Source organism: Carcharodon carcharias, chromosome 4, assembly GCF_017639515.1.
Source record: "Carcharodon carcharias isolate sCarCar2 chromosome 4, sCarCar2.pri, whole genome shotgun sequence".
Taxonomy (NCBI): domain Eukaryota; kingdom Metazoa; phylum Chordata; class Chondrichthyes; order Lamniformes; family Lamnidae; genus Carcharodon; species Carcharodon carcharias.
This window is the reverse complement of record NC_054470.1, coordinates 51,858,785-51,878,025: the sequence shown is the minus strand read 5'-3', so window position 1 is coordinate 51,878,025 and position 19,241 is coordinate 51,858,785. Positions and strand designations below refer to the sequence as shown.

At 42.9% G+C, this 19,241-nt stretch overlaps 1 protein-coding gene across 1 annotated transcript in view; it reads left to right on the top strand.

Annotated features, from left to right (window-relative positions):
* The window catches only part of rfx3 (regulatory factor X, 3 (influences HLA class II expression)), a 466,745-nt gene extending 448,414 nt beyond the window's left edge, over positions 1–18,331 (top strand). Inside the window, exons 21-22 of the mRNA XM_041185706.1 lie at positions 4,048–4,090; positions 17,893–18,331. Coding sequence (XP_041041640.1) covers positions 4,048–4,090; positions 17,893–18,131 — 282 coding nt within the window. The 3' untranslated portion in view covers positions 18,132–18,331. The remainder of the gene's footprint in view (positions 1–4,047; positions 4,091–17,892) is intronic.
* The last annotated feature ends 910 nt before the right edge of the window (positions 18,332–19,241 follow it).

Genomic DNA, 19,241 nt, shown 5'->3' with positions numbered 1-19,241 from the left:
TCAGTGAGCAGATTATTGCTAAGCAAGTTCCACTTGATAGCACTGTTGATGACCCCTTTCATCATTTTACTGACGATCGAGAGTAGACTGATGGATTGCTAATTGGCTGGGTTGGATTTGTCCAGCTTTTTGTGCACAGGGCATACCTGGGCAATTTTCTCTGTAGCCGGATAGATGCCAGTGTTGCAGCCATACTGAACAACTTGGTGGGCATGGCAAGTTCTGGAGCATAAGTCTTCAGTACTATTGTCGGAATATTGTCAACGCCCATAGCCTTTGCAGTATCCAGTGCCTTCAGCCGTTTCTTGATATCACATGGAGTGAATCGAATTGGCTGAAGAGTGGCAACTATGATGCTGGGGGCCTCCAGAGGAGGACAAGATGGAATAGCCACTCGGCACTTCTGGCTGAAGATTGTAGCAAACGCTTCAGCGTTATCTTTGCACTGATGTGCTGGGCTCCTCCATCATTAAGGATGGGGATATTTGTGGAGCCTCCTCCTCCAATGATTTGTTTAATTGTCCACCACCATTCACAACTGAATGTGGCAGGACTGCAGAGCTTAGATCTGATCCATGGGTTGTGGGCTTACTAAGTGAAGAGGTTATCAGAAGGTACTCTAGAAACTCGACTTTCCCGCTTTCCTCTCAGATATTGTACAATGCCACATTCGACTACAGGTTCTACACCATCTGAATTATTGATGATCTGCCGCCTAAGTACAAGGTTAAGACTGGTGTTTCCAAACTTAGAGGGGAAGGTAGAACAGAATCAGAGTAATAAAAAATCGAATCACGATATTCATAGCAAAGCTCGCACATTCATTGTAGGAGACACAGTATTCGTGCAGAATTCTGAAGTGAACCTGTTTGAGTTCCTGGAACCATTGTCTCAGAGACTGGTCCCTTATCCTTCCAGGTGGAAGTGGAAGACCGAATTGTTCAAAAACACATGGACCGTATTCATGTTAATGAGACATTCCAACAACCACCTGTTTTGCTTGTGATTAATGTCGAACCATCAATCCCTGAGGTGACAGATCGACCTAGAATAGACATGCTCTGTACTCTCTCTAATATCTCTGTAGAGTTGCCTAACCCTGAACTACCACTTTCTAATGATGTATCTCATGCTGCTGTTCCTGATCATGTCGATCCCGTGGAGGAACCTCAAATGGTAGAGCTACGCTGCTCTAACCAAATAAGGAAAGCACCTCTGAGGCTTAATGTTTAACCACTTGAAGTTATATATATGTATATGTTGTTGGATATTCAGATGTACTCTGTATATAGAAATTGTAAAAAAAAATCTAAAGGGGGAGGAAAGGTAGTAACTGAAGGTATAGCCTCTTTGCTGTTCATTAGGGGTCACGTGATGTTCTTGGAGGCTCCGATCAATCAGCCCTAAGCACAGGTAATCTGGGGGGTTGGGGGGGGTGGGGGGGTGCTTACTGACAAGGGTCCTGATTGAGCATAGAACCACAGAACAGTTACAGCACAGAAGGAGGCAATTCAGCCCATCTTATCCATGCCAGCCTGAGGACACCCAGGTGCCCTTTCTAATCCCACCTTGCTGCACCTGGCCCATAGCCCTGCAGCTTATAGCACTTAAAGTGCAGATCCAGGTACTTTTTAAACAAGTTTAGCGTTTCTGCGTCTACCACCAACTTGGGCAGAGAATTCCAGACACCTACTAACCTCTGCATTAAAAGTTCTTCCTCATGTCCCCCTACACCTTCTGCCACTTATCTTGAATCCATGTCCCCTGGTTCTAGAATTCTCCACCAAGGGAAACAATTTTATCCTGTCCGCTCTATCTATTCCCTTCATAATTTTGTACACCTCAATCAAGTCACCTCTCAGCCTTCTTTGTTCTAAGGAAAATAATCCCAACCTATCCAACCTGTCCTCGTAGCTACACTTTTCTAACCCTGGCAACATTCTTGTAAACCTCCTCTGCATTCTCTCCAGAGCCATTACGTCCTTCCTGTAATGTGGTGACCAGAACTACACACAATTGTAGTTGTGGCCTCACCAGTGTTTTATACAATCCCAACATTATATCCTTACTTTTATATTCTATACCTCTGCCAGTGAAGGAGAGTATTCTTGATATATTGGTCCAGTTTGACTAGTGTATTCTGTGAGGCCTCTGCAAGGATCAGGTGGAAATATATTCGGGGTATCATATGCGTTTTGAGGATTTCGATCCTCTGGATAGGCCGAAGAGCTGCCTTCTTTACAACCTTGTCTACTTGAACTGCTGCCTTTAGGGACCTGTGTATTTGTATGCCAAGATCTCTCACTTCATCTACCCCTCTTAGTATATTCCCATTTATTGTGTAATCCCTGTAACTGTTTGACCTCCCTAAATGTGTGACCTCACACTTCTCTATGTTAAAATCCATCTGCCACTTTACTGCCCACTCCACCAACCCATCTATATCGTTTTGGAGATCATGGCTATCCTCCACACTATCCCCTACTCGGCCAATCTTTGTGTCAGCTACAAATTTCCTAATCGTGCCCCCCACGTTCACTTCCAAATTGTTAATATATAACACAAATAGCAAGGGTCCCAACACCGACCCAATCGGAACACCACTTGAGACAACTTTCCATCCGCGAGGGCATCCATCGACCATTACCCTTTGTTTCCTGTTACAAAGCCAACCTTTTATCCAGTTTGCCACATTACCCTGAATCCCATGGGCTTTTACTTTCCTGACCAATCTGCCATGTGGGACCTTGTCAAATGCCTTGCTAAAATCCATGTACACAACATCCACTGCACTACCTTCATCAGCCCTTCTTGTCAATTCCTCAAAGAGTTCAATCAAATTTGTGAGGCAAGACCTTCCTTTAACAAATCCATGCTGACCATCCCGGACTAGTCCATGCCTTTCCACATGACAGTTAATCCTATCTCTCAGGATTGATTTTACTAATTTGCTCACCACCGATGTAAGACTAACTGGCCTATAATTGTTTGGCATTTTCTTTGATCCCCTTTTAAACAATGGAACTACGTTTGTATTTCTCCAGTCCTCCGGTACCTCCCCTGTATCTAGTGAAGATTGGAAAATCATCCACAGAGCATCTGCTATCTCCTCCCTGACTTCCTTCAGCAGCCTCGGAAACAATCCATCTGGCCCTGGTGACTTATCAACTTTCAAGGATTTCAACCCTCTCTCTTTATGATTATCCTGTCTAATATCTTGCAATGTTCCTCCTGGACTACTATATCTACATCCTCCTTTTCCTTTGTAAACACGGAGACAAAATATTCATTCATATGCATATAGCATCTGAAAAGCTCTCTATAATAAGGTTTATCTGTTTCTTGTTAAAACCTGTCCAGTCTTTCATGTCATTACGCCCAGTAAAAGCTGCCGAGCTACCCGCTTGGCATGGACCTCCCCTGTTGTAGTTAAAATAGTGACAGGTCAAGATGAAGTAATTAAGTAGCCATTAACTGCACAATTAAGGGCCTCAATAGGTCCAAGGGCATCCATGCCTCCACTGTCCCACATAAAATTGGGGACAAATTAGGGGCAAGTGGTCTGGCAGCATGCAAGCCATGCACTGCATTTTATGAAACCTTCACCTTCAAACACATCAGTTAGGGGAGCATAAAATTCAGCCCAGCGATTCACCAAGCCTGCTTCAACAGCACCTTCCAAACCAGTGACTCTTTGACCTAGAAGAACAAGGGTGGCAGGCACTTGGGAACACCAACACCTGCAAATTCCCCCCCAGGTCATATTTCATCCCGACTTGGAACTATAACACCACTCCTTAACTGTCACTGAATCAAAATCAAGGAACTCCTGCCTTGACAGCACTGTGGTTAACCTAAAGCACTTGAGCGGTAGCGGTTCAAGAAGACGTCTCACCACCACCTCCTTAAGGGTAATTAGGGATGAGCAATAAATTCTGACCTTGCCAGTGATACCCACATCCCATGAACAAATCATAAAAAAATTATGTTTTTCTAACAGCTGTACTGAGATTTGAGACTCATAAATGTAACTTGTTTGTGTTTCAGTTTACCGATCTCAGTGGTATGTCTCCAGTAAACATGGATAAAGGTAAGTAGGTGATCTACGTTAGTAATGTATTGCACCAGTAAAGTCACCACTGTGCCTTTTTTCAAAATTTCTCTCCTTCACAATTGTTACCATTGGTAAATTTAGATGCAGTTGCATATTTTACAAACATTAAGCATTAAAATGTCTGCATCATTTGTGTGTTCAATATACACAAAGCAACAGCAGAACTGAATTAGAAATATGATAATAGACTAACAACAATGATTTACAGTTATTCTTTAACAAGCGTGACATGTTTATTATTGGGTTGTTTATTTCATCTTATGGCTGTCAGTGGTTTCTTTGATGTTATTGTCAGAGATGATTTAGATTACCTGATGTATACATCAGCTCACCAATATCAATGATGTCTCAGTTAACTTCCTCAGTTAATTGTTTATTTAATTCTATCATTGATACATTTTCAAAGATTTCAGGAATCTGGGGCAAAATTCCACCCCCCCCCCCCCCACCCCTGTTGTGGGGGAAAGTTGAAGAGCGGGCGCACAGAGGCACACCTCCATTCGGCGGCCCCAATTGGGGGTGCACTGCCATTTTATGTGGGCGGGCCAATTAAGGCCCACCCAGCGTGATGTCTGCACTGAAGCGCTATGCGCTCCCTATGCAGGCGGGCAGGAATCCCTAAGCTCGAGAGTGCGCTCTTTCGTGCACTCGCACGAAAGAGCGCACTCATCTCCCTCAAGCTAAGTGCTGCCTCAGGAATGTTGGTTCTACTGTAAAAAAAAAATATTAAAAATAGAAAAAAAAATTCCCTGAATCATCTCCTCATGTGACACTGTCACATGGAGTTGGGACATGTCCATAACTTTTAAAAACACTTTAGTTAAATTTTTAAAAACCTACATGAAACCTCAACCCATCTGTGGATGAGGTTTCATGCTTTTTCTAATGCCCGCCAGGGCTCCTGGCCTGCCCGCCAACCTTAAGGTTGGACGGGCAGGTCTATTAAATAGCTAAATGACTCTGTCAATGGCTTCAATTGGCCATTGACATGTCGGCGGGCGCACAGCTGATTTTGCTGAGCCCCCCGCCTACCTGAAAATTTAAATGGGGCGCAGTGACGTTGGGAGTTTTGCCCGAGTCACCGTGCATCACTTTACGTGTCGGCGAGCGCCCCCCCCCTCCCCCCTGCTCGCTGACGGAAAAATCTTGGCCCTGGTATACGTAATTTTTCTTGTTTCAGTGGATAATTGTTATGGTGTATATACAATGGATGCTGATTAAAATCATAGAATGTTGCAGCACAGAAGGGGGTCATTTGGCCCATCATGTTTGTGCCAGCTCTTTGAAAGAATTATCCAATTAGTTCCACTTCCCTGCTCTTTCCCAATACCCCTGAATGTTTTTCCACTTCAAACATTTACTCAATTCATCTTCAAAAGTTATTATTGAATCTATTTCCACCACCTTTTAAGGCAGTGCGTTCCAGATCACTGGAGTGAGGAGGGTTCATGTGAGTGGAGATTTGGAAAGTTAAAGAAAAATTACAAGGCAATAGTTCAGTGTAATGATACAGATAACGATAACCAGAGTGTGATAGGAAGGAACAGAGCATGCAGACATAACATTGCACCAGCAAATAAGGTCAGAGTAGGGAAAGACAGGAAAAAGACAGAATTAAAAACTCTTTATCTGAATGCAAGCAGCATTTGTAACAATATAGATGAATTGATAGCACAAATAGAAATAAATGAGTATGACATAGCCATTACAGAGTCACCGTTACAAGGTGATCAAAGCTGGAACCTGAATATTTCAGGGTATTTGGTATTTTGGAAGGACAGGAAGAAAGGAAAAGGAGGTAGGGTAGCTCTGTTAATAAATGATGAGATCAGGTGAGAAATTATCTTGTTTTGGATGGTCAAGATGTAAAATCAACTTGGATGGAGATAAAAAAACAAAGAAAATAAGTCACTGGTAGGAGTAGTCTAAAGGCCCCCTAACAGTGGCTACACACCAGGAGAAAATATACATCAAGGAATAATGGGGGTTTACAAGAAAGGTACTGCAGTAATCGTGGGTGACTTTATTCTTCACATCAATTGGACAAATCAAATTGCAAAGGTAGTTTGAGCTCATAAAGCATATACAGGAAACTTTAGGCCAGTTAGCTTAACATCTGTCATTGGGAAAATGTTGGAAACCATTATTAAGGAGGCAGTCAGTAGCAGATCATTTAGAAAATCATAATATAATCAGGCAGAGTCGACATGTATTTGTGAAAGGGAAATCGTGTTTGACAAATTTGAGTTCTTTGCAGATGTGAGAAGCAAAGTGGATAAAGGGGAACCAGTAATCTAGTGCACTTGGATTTCCAAAAAGCACTCAAAAAGGTACCACATAAAAAGTTACTACACAAGCTAAAAGCTCATGGTGTTGGGGGCAATATATTAGCATGGATAAGAGGGTAGGCTAACTAACAGGAAACAGAGACGGGATAAAATGGGTCATTTTCAACTTGGCAAACTGTAACTAGTGGGGTGCCATAGGGATCTGTGCTGAGGCCTCAACTGTTCATGATCTATGAATCAATGAATTTACAATCTTAATGAAGGGACAAATTTCATTGTGGCCATATTTGGTGATGATATATTAAAAACAGACAGTAAAAGTTTCCATATAAAAAGAGATAAGCTAAAGTAAGTATTGGTCCCTAAGAGGATGAGACTGGAGAATTAATGGGAAACAAGGAAATAGCAGAGATTTTGAACGAGTATTTTGTATCTGACTTCATGGTAGAAGACTGTTATGAGACAGCCTTTTGGTAAAGCTGTGTTATTTAAAAATCCCCCTTTAAACAACTGTCATAACCTATATTTTAAGTGATATGTGAGATGCAACCCTAAATTCAGGAATCAGACCACCAGTTCTCAAAAGGTTTTATATTAAACTAAATGAAACATTTTATTAATTCACACAAGTTAAATATATACACATGGCTACAAATTACTACTATCATAACTTTTAACAAATTCCCAAACTTATCTTTACTAAGTTAACAACAACCCATAGATTTTTAAGCAGACACCAGGCAAAGCATTTACAAATTCAAAATGAGGTCCTTTCACTTTGGTTCCTTGCAGACACAGTGGTAGGTTTACAGGCTTTGACCTTACATCATTGCCTCTGCTCTGCACACACGAAAATACTGAAGTTATACCTAGCACAGCTCATTGAGTGTAAATTCTCATTGTATCACTAGCCTTTTTGACAATAAAACCACTTTCATATTACCAATTTTATTAGTAATATAAACATATTGCTTGGTCTCTGCTAGCTGGTTGCCAGATTTCACTCACCTTCTTGAATGCTCTATTCCAAAAATGCAAATGCACTCTACCTCTCTTGCATTTCAAAACTAGTACACATCAAAGCACCCAGACTTACTGGCATTAATCCAATTAAGACACACCCACAGACTAAACCTCTATTTTAAAATAAAAATATTTTCCAATATTATAGACATTAATAGCTTCATGACAGGACACAAAAAGCATCCCAAGAATAAGAGAAAATCAAGAATCAAAAGGGTTGGAGGAACTTAAAACAATCACGATCACTAGAGTAAAGATACCGGGAAAACTAATGGGATTTACTCTCACAAGTCCCTTCGAGATAGGTAGAAAAGCTTGAGAAGGGGATACAGAAAGTCTGCAAAGGATATAGATAGGTTAAGTGGGTTGACAAAAATTTGGCAGGTGGAATATAATGTGGGAAAATGTGAGGTTGTCCACTTTGGTGAGAAGAATAGAAAAGCAAAATGTTATTTAAACAAAGGGAGATTGCAGAATACTTTGACATTCCCCATTCTCCCAAAAAGTAAACATGCAGTTCCAGCAATTAATTAGGAAGGCAAATGGAACGTTGGCCTTTATTGAAAGGGGGATGGAGTATAAAAGTTGGGAAGTCTTGCTACAACTGTACAGGGCATTGATGAGACTATAACCTAGAATACTGTGTACAGTTTTGATCTCCTTACTTAAGGAGGGATATACATGCATTGGAAGCAGTTCAGAGAAGCTTCACTAGATTGATCCCTGGGATGAAAGGGTTGTCCTATGAGGAAAAGTTGGGTAGGTTGGGCATTTATTTATTGGATTCATAGATCATGAATAGTTTAGAAAAATGAGAGGTGATCTTTTTGAAACTTTTAAGATTCTGAGGGGTCTTGACAGGGTAGATACTGAGAGGATGTTTCCCCTCGTGGGGAAATCTAGAACTAGAGGACACAGTTTAAAAATAAGGGCCGGGATTTTCGGCTCCCAGCCGCAACAGGTGCCATAGGCACGAGTGAAAAATATCCCCAGAGCAGGAAAACAGGATCTCATCATCTGCTCTGAACTTCAAAGGCGGAGCGTTTTTCCCGATCCACAATGTCAGGAAAGCCATTTAAATACATTTAAATCTTATGAATTCTCATTATAAAGACTGCTTGCCGGTATCATCTCACCACACTGGATCAAGAGGTCACATTGGCGCTTAATTAAACTGTTGTGTTTCACGATGGTATATAAACGATGTGGACCGGGTGAGGAGCACTTCACTCGTGACTTCAAGGTTTGTTCACCTACCTTTCATCGCGCAGCACTTGCGGCACCTCAACTCAGTGCCGGGCTTCGCAGGTAGCAACACATCGCTCTCCGGGAGGGTATCACAGGCAAGGTTCTACCTACCAGACCAGCAGTATGGCAGGGGTGGTGTAGGAGGGGCCGCAGGGCAAAGCCTCCACCGCGAAGAGGTGAACGTGGCAAATGATGCACTCCGACATGTGACTAGGGGGCTGCGGATTGGAAGTGTCCTCTGTCCTCTGGGCCAAAGTGGAGAAGTGTGTCTTAGAGAGAGTCATAAGCGAGTTAGGGCCAGATTGGAAGATGGCAAAGTGACGAGATGCTGAACTTTACAGTGCTGACCTTGTAAGGACTGTCCCTGTCCTAGACAAGGGAGAGGGAGGTTATGGTAGTAAACTGTCATTCATGCCCCACTATTGTTGATCTATGAAACTCCTACAAGGCACAAACTTGTTTCTTGTCATCGCTGACTCCCATTTGGTATTCAAACAAACTCTCAACTTATCTAAAAATGCAATGTTGTACGCAGAGTAGAGTGTGGTCGTTGTAACGGGCGCCTCATTACAACGGGTTTCTGGGTCAATAATGGGCTGCGATTGGCACAATCAGTCAGCGTAAGCTGTAGATGGTTAAAAGGAATTGTAAGGCCATTCAAAGGTTTCATGGGGGTGGAAGGAGGATGGGCTCACTATGCAATAAGGGTCGCAGAGCAAATCTGCAGCTAATCTGCCAATGGAACATAGGCACGTCTGCCTCAGTGCATGAACGGTGTTACACAGGGATATTTCCCACAATCATCATTGGCATAAAGCTTTGGATGGAAAGGCTTGAGAATCCTTGGAGGGATGGAAACCTGAACATAAAGGGCATTCCCAGGAAGTTGGCAGGGATTACTGCACTCACACAGGAAGGATCCAAACTGGTCTGGTAGTGAGGCCTTCGAACCACCATCTTGCAAATTGAAGAACAAAATTAATCTGAGGAATAGCTCAGCTGGTGAAGGCTCTGAGGGCCATTTGGAGGATTGGTGCACTGCAAAGTGACACCAGCTGAATTGTGTGTCGCCTAATGAGGATAGGTGGACACCTGAGACTTAAAAAATTTATTCGTTCATGAGATGTGGGTGTCTTATTGCCCTTGTTCAGAGGGCATTTAAGAGCCAACCACATTGCTGTGGGTCTGGATTCACATGTAGGCCAGACCAGGTAAGGATGGCAGATTCCCTTCCCTAAAGGACATTCGTGAACCAGATGAGTTTTTAAGACGATCAGCAATGATTTCATGGTCATCATCAGACTTTTAATTCCAGATTGTTGAGTTCAAATTCCACTATCTGCCGTGGTGGGATTCAGACCTGGGTCCATGGATTACCAATCCAGCGACAATACCACTATGTCAGCACCTCCCTTAGGAGCCATTCAATGATAATGCAGGGAATCAGGAGAGTAAAGCCATGAAATGTATTCATGTGAGATTAATAACCTGCTATGGCAGTAATAGAACTCATTGCTTTAACCCCTTGTTCTTAGCTTGCCAATTGTCCACAGCAATAACGAGGTCTAGACCATTTAAGCGACTGGGCAAGCTCCAGATGTGTCTTTAAAGCAGATCACAATCTTGGCACTGTCAGGCTCACATATGAGAAGTCTCAGAGCCACCTCCAATAATCACAGTTCCTCAATGAATATTAGACCGCATGAGGATCACACAGTGTAGTATGACCGTGCAGCGATTGAGGGTCCCAGCACCCGGCCAAACAAATCACATAGCAGCCAGTCATGTCAAGTGGGGCGGGGGAAAGGTGTACCATCAAACGTTCCTTCCACGTAGCCACTGATAGATGCCACCAATTCCTACACCAACGAAGTGCAGCTCCTGGCACAGTGCAGGACCTATGTCCTGGACCAAGTTCTCCGTGGCGGCCACCATCCTACCAGTGTTGACCTCAGTGCATTGGCATGCCGGGGCTATAATCACAGACTGAACGCAAATGAACCCCTCCATCATTGATTGCAATCTGTGCAAAGCAGCTGACTACCCTGCCTGATATTACCTCGACTGTCACTTAAGCTCCACAAACTGCATTTGGACCAAGTCCAGAGGTTCATCATCAGAATGGAACTCAGCAGAATCCTGGTCTGAAGCAGCCCTCTGAGCACTGGTTACCCTGGATGTCCCTGCCTCCACCTGCTGAGGACCAGATTGTGTGCTGTGCTCACCAGATTCTGACTCCCCCAACACCCCCACCCCCCCTCAAACCCAGGCTACCTTAGAACTAGGTCTCCCCCGAAGTGTGTATTTCTGCACTGGTGGCAGTGTAGGTGAGTGCTGTTACGGATCTTCAACAGTGCTGTCCTGTTCTTCAACCTCCAAGTAACCTCAGGGCTGGAGATGAGGGCCTGGCTGGTTATTGCCCTCGGACGCTTTCCAGAGGTGCCTGTGAAAGAAAATAGAGATCATTTAAGCATGATAAGTGACTGGAAGATAGCAGAATGGACTCACAGTATGGTTGTTTGAGGGATGAGCTGATGCAGCGTCCTCACTTGGAGTAGCGCCCATCTCACTATTGTGTTATGACCACGGTCGGTGTTAATTGCTGCACAAACCAAATCCCAGAGGGAAACTTGGCTTACGGGCCATACCCTTTTTCACTCTATTCTGAAAACAAGATGACAACGTACCAATCTCAAAAGTATGAAGTCCAGTAACACTTTAGGGATTTTAAAAATTAAAAGTAAAGGCTTTATTAACAAGAATAAAAGAAAACTTAACCACACAAGATTACAGTTACATAATTAAGGTCAGTCTTACAAAACGTTTCCCCCAAAAGAACTCTCCACTTGGTCAGACTCACAGCTAAACATCACTTAGGCAATACTCCCTTATAGATATTTAACTATAAAAAATCCAGTAATATTACGCAAGGCAAAATGCTGTAGCTTCGATAAAGGCATACCAAATGACCTCTTAACTCTCTTTCATTCTGCTGTGGAATCCAAACTTCAGAATAAAACTGCTTTTTGCAGCCCAAGACTTTTCTGGCTTGACTGGATGGCTGGTTCAAATGGCATCTCCTCCCAGCCCAGAGCTAACAGCTTCCCAACTCAGCTCCAGCTGCTACCTCAATACCTCAAACAGCTCCAGCTGTTACCTCAACAGCTCTAACAGCAACTCTAAAATACCTTTTTTCCTCTTTCATCTCAGATTCCATTGTTTTCACACCTCTTTGAACTCCAATCCTTCCAAATATAAAATCTTTCACGTCTCTATATTGTATTTGCTTTTGGGTCAGTAAAATATAATATCCCCACTATTGTTGATCTATGAAACTCCTACAAAGCGCAAACTTGTTTCTTATCGTCGCTGACTCCCATTTGATATTCAAACAAACTCTCAACTTGTCTAAAAATGCAAATGTTAGTTCTAACCCATTTACTTGTACCTCAACCTAACACCTCTATCCTTTTCATATTTCAAATGTCCCAGATAATCTGCCTCCTTTGTCCAGGACAAAACAGCCTGCTTGATTGGCACCATCCCTACAAACATTCACTCCCTCCACCACCAACACACAGTAGCAGCAGTTTGTACCATCTACAAGATGCACTTCAGGAATTCACCAAGGCCCCTTAGACAGCCCACGACTACTGCCATCTAGAAGGACAAGGGCAGCACATAGATGGGAACACCACCACCTGGAAGATCCCCTCCAAGTCATTCACCATCCTGACTTGGAAATACATCGCCATTCCTTCACTGTCACTGGGTAAAAATCCTGGAACTCCCTTCCTAACAGCACTGTGGGTGTACCTGCACCACATGGACTGCAGTGGTTCAAGAAGGCAGCTCACCACCACCCTCTCAAGGACAACTAGGGATGGGCAATAAATGCTGGCCATGAATGCTGAATGAATCTTAAAAAAATTTCTGCCCAGCCTACTTACATCATACACACACACAGCCTTTTCCACAGAATAACACAATATTCCCCAAAAATATTTTTTAAAACACCCATCTCTCTAAGTTGCCAGCATGATGGCATGCTGCTTATATGGAGCAAGGGCCTTAATTTCAACAATTCCACCCATGGGCTGGGTCCTCTCCCCCTTATTATGTGCGAGCTTATCCTGCATGAAGACAAATGGAAAGATTGTGAGGAGATCACACGCTAAGGCAAATGATATGGATGCCTGCCTAGTGTGGGTGGCGAGTGGATGAGGACGCAATGTGTACTGGACATGAGGCCAGATGGAGATGCAAAGGGTTGTGTTTGTGCGTGTGTGGGTGTGTGGAGTGTCACCCTGCTACAGCCTGATGGGCTTGAGATGGTTGATTTATCCTGCCGGCACAGATAAGATCATTTATCCTCTTCCTGCACTGGATTGCTGATCTTTGCTGCACTGTGTTGCGCTGATTGCCAAAGACACCGCCTCCCAAGCTGGCGCGGTGGCTTTGCTGGACCTCCTGCGGTAATTACTGGGATAGAGGACATCCAGTGGGCCTTGACAGCATCCGGCAGGGAGCACAGCAAAGTGTCAGTGAACTTGGGAGCCACATTCCTCTTGCCTTTCAGGGCCATTTCTTCCATGGGGCAATCCTGGCCTGGAGATATTGAGAAGGCTGCGTGCAGGTGCACTTTAAATATGGTGCCCAGAGGAAAGAACCGCTGAGGTTGCAGCAAGGTGGGCAAATCAGAGGCCGCCACCCACAATCTGACTTGCTTCCGGTTTTTGCATTGTTAATGAGGCGGGGAGCAGACAATACTGCACAAAAATCCGCCATTGTGCTCAGCGGGGGGAAAAAAATGCTTTTCTCACCCACCACCATACTTAGACACTTAGAGGACGGATGGAAAAATCCCGCCCAAGGAGTCTGCCTTTAAGATGGAGATTTGGAGAATTTCTTCCGAGGGTTGTTAGTGTTTGGGATCCTCTTCCATAGAGGCTGGGTCATTGAATATATTCAACGCTGAATAAGACAGATTTTTGATTGACATTCACTTGGAAAAATAATTGATTGCAAAACTTACCTCAATTTGACCTTTTGCTATGATGGAAGTTGATTTTTAAATAAATAATAAACCTTTGATTACTACTGTCAAAAAAGTTCGGCCAAATAGAATAATACACAAAATAACTATGATGAATTTCACCTTTGTCTGCTGTATTTATACAGTACCTCAGGGTGGAATCTTATGAAGCCCTGAGGAGCAGGAGGCGTGGTGGGCTTGAGCAGGGGGCAATGGGTCAGCTTCCTGACGGCGGGTTGAAACTACGGTATTACGTTGGTGGCAGATTGAAGCGTCAGGAACCTGTTAATAAATTAGAGTGCCATGTATGCTTATTAAAATGCAACTTTACCAGAATGAAGTGTGCCTTTTGAATTAAACAATCAGCAAACGAGAAACACGTACCTTCTGATTCAGGACTGCTTAAAACATGATGTGCAGCACCAGATGAGGTAGTCTTCCTGGTATATTTGGGCTGAGTAGGAGCTGCTTTCTCTTGTATGTGGAACTTTGTTGAACCAAGAAAGAGAATATATTATGAATGAAATAGAGTGACAGCTGTGAAAAGGGAGTGGGGCATTGCTAACCGAGGGAAGCAGGGAGGGAGTGAGATGGTGGCCCTACAAAGTCTCATGGGGGACAGTGGGAGGAAGCTGGTCTATAGGGTAATACAGGGAAGGTCAAAAGTGGGAAGGCCATGGATTATAGGGGAAGGGTTGACGATGATGAATGCTAGGTCAGAGGTAATAGGGGGCAGGTCCAGGGTTTCAGGGGACAGATTAATGATGATGGGGGAAACAGACAGAATGAACATTGAGCAAGGGTGATGATGGGTAGCTCAAGGGTTAACAAAGGCAGGGCAAGAGTGATGGAGTGAGGGTTTGAGGCTAATGGAGAGAAGATCAAAGGAGCCTGAGGGGAGAGTAGAAGTTAAAGTTATTCATGGGTGGAAAAGATCAGAAGATTCTGGCAGCAGTTGTAATCTCAAGACATTCACTCACACAGCCATTCTGATGCTGCTGGCTTGCAGGGATTGAATGCCTATCTGGATGACCTTTAAATATAGCGCCCAGACCTTCAATCCTGTGAGGTAATGGTGGTGTTGTCGACTTGCTGCACTCCCCGCCACATGATTGACTGGGCTCCTCAACCATGAATATCTAATTGGCTGACTATTGTGTGATAGCGCATGGCCAGTCATCCCGCCTATGAGCAGAAATGTTGTGCATTTTGGGCCCTGCCTTCAGATTGCACCCTCAATCTCTCAAATGTCCCTAAGCACTAGAATGAATTATATTGTGCAGTTATTGTTATGTCAGTTGACGTGGCCACGAATTTGTACTCAGCATGGTTCCATAAGCATCAATGCGATAAAACCCCAGTGATCTATTTTTGGTGATGTTGGAAGATTTCTTTCCAAGAACATTTGCACTTTCTCAAAATGTGCCATGGAGTCTTTTAATGTCCATCTTAGCCATTGAAATAGGCAAGATGTGGGTTTAATGTCTTAACCAAAAAGCAGCACCCATGAAAATACCACATTCTCTCAGTTGTAGCACTTGTTAAGGCACAGCCGATGGTAATGCTAAGCTGCTCAAAACACGAAGGGAAACTTAAAACTGCCACAACTGTTTTGCAATTTGTGTAAATTTCAAGATGTATGCCTTGAACTCAGTAGTAATAAGACCACCAAGTCTTATAGGTTTCTTACAAAACTAAATTAAACCTTTATTGATAGAAGAAATGATTTTAAGTACTTAATAAATCTACAAATTACTACTATGATAACTTCTAAGTCCCATAATTAAGCTAACTTCCAGCTACACTTTCATTAAGGCAACAGTGAGAGACATAGGGTAGCATTTTCCTGTCAGGGTGCGGGGCCCACTTACCAACACGTAAAGTGACACAGGGTGATGTCGGGCATGCATTCCAAAGTCACCACGCGTCATTTAGATTGTCAGTTCGGCGGGCGCACAGCCAAGTTGGCTACACACCCACCGAGCTGTCAAAGGCCTATTAAGTCCTGTTAAAAACTAATTAAAACAATTAAATGAACTGCCCATCCAACCTTAAGGTTGGCGGGCAGATGAAGAGCCCACATGGACTTCGCATATTTCATGGAACCTCATCCACGGGCGGGATGAGGTTTCATAAAATGTTTAAAAAATCAGTAAAATTTTTTCCAAAATTTCAATAGCGTGTCCCAGCTCATGTGGCATTGTCACATGAGGGGACATGTTTCAAAAGTTTAAAAATCCTTTATTTAAAAGTTTAACACTGAAACAAATCTCCCTGAAGGGAGATCTCTGCATTCTTTCGTATACATGCGCGAAAAATAGGGAGCTGCTCAGGGAATCCACCCCGCCTGCACAGGGAGCGCACAGAGCTTCCAGGCGGGCATCATAATGGATGGGTCTTAATTGGCCCACCCATGTAAAATGGCACAATTGTGTTCGCGCCCACCACCACATAACCCCACCAATGGGTTGAAATGTCTGGCCATAAATTTTAAAAGAACCAGGCCAAGAAACATGATAACCTGAACAATTTCAAAGTGAGTTTTCTTAACTTCAGTTCTTTGTAGACAGCAGCTTGAAGCTTAGCTACTGGAGAGTTTCTCTCTTGTTAGATCATAGAATGCCTACCCTTAAATACAGCCTTCACTCCTTTATACATATTTTCCCCTTTGAATGCAAATTCCCATTGTTTTACTATGTCTTTGGACTTTACCTCTCTGATAATAAAAATCTCTCATAATACCAATTCTACCAGTAAACTTTGGGAAAATAAACACACTGGGCAGAATTTTGCCCTTGATGGGCGGGCGGGCAGCTGATCGCTGCTGCCGAAACGGGACCAGCTGCCATTTTGAGTGGGCGGGCCAATTAAGGCCCGCCCAATCGGGCCACCCAAGAGGAAGCGCTGTGCGTTTCCTGTGCCGGAGGGGAGGGATTTCCCAAATGTCAAAGTGCGCTGTTTCGCACGGCGAAAGAGCGCACATCTCCCTGAGACTAAGTGCTGTCTCAGGGAGAGTGCAAAGTTTTATAATCTTGAAAAATAGAAAAATAAAAAAATTATTAACATGACCCCCTCATGTGACAATGTCACACGAGGTGGGACATGTTAATAAATGTCACATAAAGTTTATTAAAGTTTTATAAAACAGACATGAAACTCATCCTGCCGGTAGATAAGGTTTCATTTTTTCAGAAGCCCGCTGGGGCTCCTGGCCTGCCCGCCAGCCTTAAGGTTGGATGGGAAGGGCCTTTAATTGGATTATTTATCCTGTCAATGGCCTCAATTGGCCATTGACAGGTCGGCGGGCAGGTAGCTAATTGCACTGTCCACCCGCCTTCCTGAATATTTAAATGGGGCGGGATAACATCGGGGATTCCCCCGACATCATCCTGCATCATTTTCACGTCCGCGAGCGGGCCCCGCCCCCAACTCGCTGACAGTAAAATTCTGGCCACTGTTTCTTACTTCTCCTGGCTTGATGGCACATTTCACCCCTCTTTGAAATCAATCTAGCCTGGTTTATTTAAAAATGCAAATGCTCCCTTTACCCCTATGTTTACCTACTTAACATTTCAAACCTTGCTTATCTTCTAATACATCAGACCAGCTGCCTTTAATTCAATTAAGTCACACACGTACACACGTATACACACACACACACAGGCATAGACGCATACCCAACTATTACAATAAATTCCAATAACATTATGAGAATTGTTATGTCTTCCTGACAAACTTAAGTCAGCCTAGATTGTGCGCTCAGGTCCTGGAATGGGACTTGAACCACACCTGCCTGCCAACTGAGTGCTATAGTAGCTGAATCAAGCTGACAATGTTATAGTATAACTTAAGGTGGATTGTGTTATCAAGAACTTGATACATTTGGAGTTCAAATGACAGTAATAATGAGTAGAATTTGGCTGTTCTAGCAACCTCTCAGCTCCAAATTTTTGTGCTGTTCTTAACATAAAACATTCCTATTTCCAGACTGTTTCATCTTATGTGCAAAACACTCTCAAATTCAAACTGTCTTTTAACCTTTAGGTGAGGAGCTATTTCCAATTCTAGATCTGTGTTCACAAAACGTACTCAAACTTGAGAATCTGTGTTCTCCAGAATAGCATGCTTCAGCAGTGTTATAATACATATACTAAGTACCTTCTATTTTTCCTTTCCCTCTGAAGATGAAGGCAGTGAAGTTGACAGCGAAATGGATGATGAATTGGAAGATCCTGGAGAACCACCATTCAAAAGAGAAAAAATAGACCTGACCCAGACACTACAGAGTGTCTGTGTTGCACCATCTCTCAACAGCAGCATGCAGCAGGACCCACTGATCCCTCTTCATGCTGACCAAATCATTACTAGTGTGGCTAGTGCCAGGCACTGCAGCACTGCTGGAAGTACGTACACGGCAGTCTAACCAATAATTTGACCATTCATTGATTATCCCTCTTCTTTACTTCAAGCCTGAAGTCTGACTGTGTTGTGGCTTCAACTATTGAGATGATACATACTGCTATGCTGAATGTTACTCTCATACACTAACTGGGTGTATATAGGTTTTGTTTTTAGGTTATTTTTGGTCCCATATTGATCATGTTGACTAAAGGGACTCTGTAGTCATGGCAATTGTAATTATGATGAACTTCTAACAGTATAAGTTGTTTTGTTTAGTTCAGTTTTTGATTGAAAATATATTCTTATACATACTTCAGGACAGGATATGCTCACTTAACAGCAGAAGTACCTAAAGGTCAGGGCTAGAATCCAACAATATCCTGTTATCTCACTGCTACTATCATCTTTTTTTTGGGTTTGAATCAGTTTCAGTAGGACCCAGGAGTGATAGTTCTGCCACATTGTTTGAATGCACTTAGATAAGTTACAATAGGATAAAACTGTACTTATCACTACTTATAACACATTTAGGTGGTTCCATTATTCATGCATAAAGTGTATTTTAAAAATAACTTAAGTCAAACATTGTAATAAATGAATATTGGTTACATTTTGGGTTGGAGGTGTGGCATGGTAATTATCAACAGTATTCTTGACCAAAGTGTTTGCTTAAGTAACAATTCTTGTGCCTCGCCACCATTAATGCCTCAGATTTCTAGTAATTTTGCTGTTACCTCAAAGATTAGTACAAATACATTCTATTAATTTACGACCAGAGCACCTAAAATCCTCAATGTTTCTGTCCATGTTATTCCAGGAGATTTTTTTTTTTGTTGCATGCATTTCTCACAACATTGAAAGTTTCCTTTCAAAAGTTGGATGCAGAAAATCCCCATTCTGCCTTTTGTCACAGTCACTGATCTGAACAAGAAACTGGGCTGTTCTACTGGATTCTAGCCATGAAGCAGTTTATTTCAGCATATTGATGTGCTCTAAGCTTTGACCACAAATATTTGACTGTTACACACCGAGGAATCTAATTTTTTCTTTCAAATTAATGGGCCATACTTCTGCTGTTGAAGATTTTTGGAATGTAGATTTATGGTTGAAGTTGAAAGCTTGAGAGGGGAGG